At 36.5% G+C, this 6,000-nt stretch overlaps 1 protein-coding gene across 4 annotated transcripts in view; it reads left to right on the forward strand.

Annotated features, from left to right (window-relative positions):
* Nucleotides 1-5,325, forward strand: part of Stk33 (serine/threonine kinase 33) — a 204,619-nt gene extending 199,294 nt beyond the window's left edge. For all 4 annotated transcript variants that reach the window (XM_047517616.1, XM_047517615.1, XM_047517618.1 and 1 more), the window contains one exon: nucleotides 4,505-5,325. In XM_047517616.1, the coding sequence (XP_047373572.1) occupies nucleotides 4,505-4,702 (198 nt within the window). In that variant the 3' untranslated portion in view covers nucleotides 4,703-5,325. The remainder of the gene's footprint in view (nucleotides 1-4,504) is intronic.
* The last annotated feature ends 675 nt before the right edge of the window (nucleotides 5,326-6,000 follow it).

A 6,000-nucleotide genomic window follows, 5' to 3' on the forward strand; every position in this document is an offset into this window, starting at 1 on the left:
AGGTGAAACTGGAGGAGACCTTGTAAGGTCATCTTTTCCATCATTCTGCCTCCAGTAGGACTGACTATTCTTCAACAGTTACAAATAGTTAAGAATTTGTCAAAAATGAAGAGCAATTGAAATACTGCTTGGGGCAGCCCCTGGTGTGACTGACTGTAGCACTAGGGGTGACCTCTGTCTCCACACTGTCTTCTTCATTTTATAGATTTTAATTTTATATGTGTGTATTTATAAATCCTTATTCTTTCTTTTTAGACTGAAGAGCTCTCTTATAAAGAAACTGTCACCCTTTAATCATATTAGTAGTCTGACTGCAAACCTTCTCTGGGGTCTTTACATATTTTCAGCCTGGTTTCAGTGTTTTAAGTAAAATTCATCATAATTTTATATGAGGATAGAAGTATTGTCCCTTAATATCTAAGATGCTTTCTGATGATAGCAAGGTTTTCTGGTCCACTGTATGGTGGTGCTTTAGATGCATATCTTCGGAGCATAGTCTACAGTGATTTTTAGAACTTCTCATGGACTGACAAATAGATGGCCAGTAGTCTCATGATGGTCATTTAGGACCTTTCCCCCTAGAACTGAATATTGAAATTCTTCTGTCATTTTTCTCCCTCTTTGTACAGTCTTATGGGAGCTCCTCTCCTTCTATTTGCCTTTCATGACCTGCAAGATCTCGTAGCCTTGGCAATTTCACTTTTCATTTCTCTGTCCTATTACTTACGAAACTGTAAAATTGCATCAGTGACAGCATAGATCCCTGAGGAATCCCACCAGCTATGAGTGAAGAAAAGGAGAAACCTAAAACTCAGATAATCTATAACCTAAGAAAAGAAATCTCTGAAAAAGTAAGATTTGTTCACAGTCCTCAAAAAAGCCTGGAAGCTGGAATTTATTTTGGTTGTTTATATTCCAAGAACTTGACTCTTTGTGGAGAAAACTACAGCTTGACCTAAAGGCACTGGGGTGGCCATTGTGCATCTATGTTCTGTTAGCATCAGAGAAAGGTTTCAGTTGAGGGGTACTCAAAAGGGGAGTCCCAGACTCTTTAGAAAAACTGTTTAGAAAAGTGATTCTGCTTCCTAAACAATGCCATTCTAAACTTAATGCAATTGCAAATGAACAAAGAGAAATTGTAAGGCAAAAGTGCACTCATACACACACAGGATTTTATAGGTTAAACCTGTATACACAGGAGCGTCTCCTAAGTATTTGCAATAAACGTTTGCATAAAGGTAAGCATGTTTGCACTGATGCTATGAGGGGGTAAAGGAGCACATTGGTGATTTGTTTCAGTGCAGCTAGTTTTAGGCCAATTTTGAGACTTAAAATATGGTCATATATATTAGTTCTAACATGTATTAAATATCAAATTGACAAAGAAGTAAGAATACAGACTCCTTTATATGCTAAGGGTTAAGATTATTAGTTGATACAGATGCAGTGGAAGGTAATAGGATGACATCTTTTAAAATTATAAATCCATATAGCTTTTGATCCAGAAATTCTACTTCTAAAATATATATTCCATCAATAATAGTGACACATGCGAAATGACACAAGTCCAAGACTATGTGTAGCAGTGTTACATGTTCTAGTAAAGGACTGGAAACAACCTGAATCTCCATTGTGAAGGGGCTGATTAAATAAAACAGGAGAATTACTGCCTAGCCATAAAAAAGAATGAGCACCCTTTTTAAGAACTGACATAGAATGATCTTCAGGACATTCATTAGTTAAAAAAAGTCGAGATGTAAAAGAGTGTTTACAGTGTGGGCTACTCTTGGTGTATAAAGGGTGAAAGAAAGCATATAGATAGACAGATTGAGTGTGAGCTGTTGAGATTGCCATTATTAGACTGTTTTTGACCTGCAAACAATGGAAATGACAACCAATTCCATTTGGTTGCATATATTTTCTTGAAGATGCATAAAATCTCTCCAGAAGTGTACACTGTAAATTGACAACATTGTTGTCTTTTACGGGGACAGAACTGAATTAAATAGGGACAAGGAGGATATTTTAAACATTGTGAATATTAAATTCTATTTACTACCCATTTTAGTTTTTTGTTCTTTTTAGATATACATGACAGTAGAATGTATTTTCACATATTATACATACATGGAGTAGGTGTACTACTCCATGGCGTATGACTTATTCTAACTAGGATCCCATTCTTGTCATTGAACATGATGTGGACTTACACTGGTTGTTTATTCCTATATGAACATAGGAAAGTTATGTGCAATTCATTTTACTGTCTTTCCCATTTTAAAAATCACTTAAACTATAAATAAATGTGGTCAAGGGATATAATTTTTTAAATTTCCTGTATAATTAAACAAATTTCATGTTTCTACCCCAAAGCAACTGAATATTTTTATTTAGTTTCTTTTTTCCTTCATTTTTTTCAGGGAATTATATTGAGATATTGTATCCAAAATGTCAAAGTCTGTACAATTTGGGGGGTTAAAAACAACATTTCTATCCCTAACCATAGAGATTATTTCTGAGTATTTCTTCCTGGATCTGTTAGTCTACTTTAAGGACTGAAGTACATTAACAAATGAAAACAGTGAGGAAGAATGGAAACGTTAAGCCAGATGTGAATATAAGCACATTAAAAGAAATTACTGAAGCTCTGTTATATTTGTATAATATTAGTTGTAATGAAATATTGAAAAACATTTCCTCAACTATTTGGATAATAACTCAGAATCCAAGTAGAAATGTCAAGAGAGAGGAAGGGTTACACTTAGATTCATCTTTTAATAGGATTTGTATATAAAGTTAATTAAATTTTATGAATTGAAATTTCTAAATAGGTTGCATGTTTTGAACTACACTAAAGAAAGCTATGTGTCCTCAGTCAGATACCATTAAGAGTCCCATATCCTCACCGAATTGATGAATATAAGGAATTTCAACAAGAGGAAACGACCCATGTTAGTGAATGTTAAAGACTTTTAAATATATTCTGCTTCTTTAAAGAATACACAGAAGCAACTAAGAAGTTTTCTTGGGGGTAAAAAGTAAGAGAAAAGGACCTTTTTACATTTCAGAATTTTTACAAAATTCTTCAAGTTACAGAATGCTTTTTAAGTATTACCTGCTCAAGAATTAGCATACATTGTTATAAAGTCAGACACGAGTGAGGCTCTGAAGAGGCACATATTTGAAGATTGTCTGCAATAAACAGACATCAGGTAGATCTTCTCTTTCTTGAAATATAGATACCACCAGAAAGTATAAATGATCTGAAATTTTTTTGCAACTTTAGGAAGTCATTTATTCATTGAGCATACACACACACACACACACACACACACACACACACATACACATATTAAGTGTATACTACTGTTTATAAAATGTAGTTATTGTATATGAGTTTGAATGATGAAAGAAATGCCAGATTAATTTGCTTTGTGTTATGTATAATTTTTTTCACATTTTTGAAAATTGTAAACCTGTGTGCTCTGGCTTTCAGTTAACCAGAGAATTAAACCTGTGAACCCTTTCTCAGAGTGTGTGTGTAGGCGAGAGCTAGTTGTATCTGTACCCCATGCCCTGGCCTGTCCTGCTTTATAGGTCACCTAGAACATTTTGTGCTCTTTTAGAACTCTATGCTCAGTTTCATTTAATTAAAAGCGATCACTTAAAATGAACCAAAGGTCAAAGTAGACTCTGCTTCCCTCATGACACAGGATTTGAGACTGGTCCTCTTCTGCTTAGAGTGAGGTGACCTGAGAACCTCTAGTTGCCTGTGAAAATTCATCTGCTTGTTTTGTGCTTTAAGCTCACACAGTACTTTTTCAAGGCCACCCCCTAAGTTCATTCTCATAATCTAAGTAAACATGCAATTATTATTTCCATATCCCTTTACCAGTAAAGAGTGAAGACTTTAAGAGGTCTATAGACCTGCCCAAGTGGTGTGACTGAGAATAGAAGTCAGTTCCTGGATTCATGCAGGAGAATGGTGAGGATGTGATAGTCGGTGATGTGCAGCAACTTTGTACCCTACTGGGCAGGCACATGTCATTTTGCATGACAGAAGTTTTGAAATTGAGCCTGTATGGTTTGCTTCACATCAAACACTAAACAAGTCAGTTGGCTTAAAGGCTTAAAGGTGATAAAGGATGCAGTGTCACACATGGGAGGCTGAAGCAGGAGAATTGCAAGTCTGAGATCAATCTCAGCAACTTAGCGAGGCCCTAAGGACTTAGTAAGACTCTGTCTCAAAATAAAACATAAAAAAAAGGGCTGGTGATGTGGCTCAGTGGTTAAGCTACCCTGAGTTCAATCCCTGGTACCAAAAAAAAAAAAAAAAAAAATTGATAAAGGATATTTTAGTAGGGATTTAATAATAAGTTTATGGTGACTGTTTTGTGTCCCAAATTAGAATGTTTCAACTTGCAAATCCTGAATGACAGTGTAATTCTTTGAATTGATGTTTAATTTTTGTGTCTGAAAATTAATTCAGGTCTTTTATTTGTAGACCACTGCTTATGAAAAGAAATTGCTTGCAGCCAGTAAGAAGCCAAATACAGAAGACTTTGACACGTGCTGTTCTATTTCCACCTCTAGCAGACTCCTTCCAGCTGAAGTCAAGGGAGAACTGGAGAAAAACCCTGCGACTCCAACCAAATCCACTGCTAAATCTACTGCTCTGCTTCGATCTAAAAAAAAACTCTAAGGCTCCCTCCAGTGCTGAACAGTACAAAAACAAACTGCTCTCTCTAGTGCTAAAGGGAGGACCTAGGAGGGGAAAGGACAGAACTATACCGAGGAGGGTTGTTTTAGCTCGCCTGAGCCCTGCCTTGTGTTTGTACCAGGTTAAAACTGAAGCTAGTTATCTCCTAAGCAGTGTAAAGCACAGGGTATTGAAGGACAGCCACCAACAGGCCTGATGTCAGGTTGCGACTGAAATCAACGTAAGATGTATCCAAGGTTTGCTTTGGGAGTCGGGGCAGATGCCTTCGGTGGAAGGCTGCGGGCGTACTTGCTCAGTTTTACTTCAGATTCTTGCATTTAGGCACAGTTATTTGCAGGGGAAAAAGCAAAAGGCCGAATATGGTAATGGAGGTTCCAAATAATTATGTGCACTTTGCACTAGAAGACTTTGTTAGAAAATTACTAATAAACTTGCCATAGGCATTATGGCAGAAGTGCTTCAGTCCTTCACATGTGTTCTTGTGATTTTAGGTTGCTGTAGATTGTTTAGGACAACTTATTTTAAACATAGAAAAATAGGACATTTTGTAACTGCTTGCCATTAACTGCTGCTAAATTCTCAATGTATTGATTAAGTCAATAAAAAACCAGATGTTACCCATGCACGTTAATTTTTATGTTAACAAGGAGTGAATATGAGAAGGTCCTGTAACCCTTGGACAGTAGTTGGCCTGTTGCCACATTGATAGGCACACATCTTGGGGAAAGGCATGAGGTGGATACAGGGAAAATACATCATTAGTCTTAGTACTGGAGATATCTCCTTTCCACCCAGCTAAATAATTTTGCCATCCAGAGGTTAAGCTGGATGAATGAATGTTTCTTTTGGCTTCCCAATTTTTAAAGAAACAATTTGTATTTTCCTTTATAAAGCAAGAAACTAGCTTCATTCCAAACACTCATGGCATTGCAGAACTCCAAAGTGACCCGTACTTGGCTAGTTAAGCAAGTACTAGCATATATAAATCCACTCAGTGGCTAAAGGATGTACGTGTGCTTTTTGCAATTAATTTAGAAGACACTGCTGTGATTCTGAATGCATCAAAGATAACACTGGCATGTGTTACCCTGGCTGAAGTGTTCTGCCAGTATTTTCTTAGTACCTTCAACATGCTTCCCTTGAGGGAATCTGTGAGCCAAACATGTCTCCTGTAAATTGTCTGAGTCTTATTTTAAAACTGAAGTCGATGTAACTTCTTCAGGTTCTTTCCCCCTTTTTGATTGTTATTTCCAGTTCTATTAGGACCCTGTACACCATCT

Source organism: Sciurus carolinensis, chromosome 11 (assembly GCF_902686445.1).
Source record: "Sciurus carolinensis chromosome 11, mSciCar1.2, whole genome shotgun sequence".
Taxonomy (NCBI): Eukaryota; Metazoa; Chordata; class Mammalia; order Rodentia; family Sciuridae; genus Sciurus; species Sciurus carolinensis.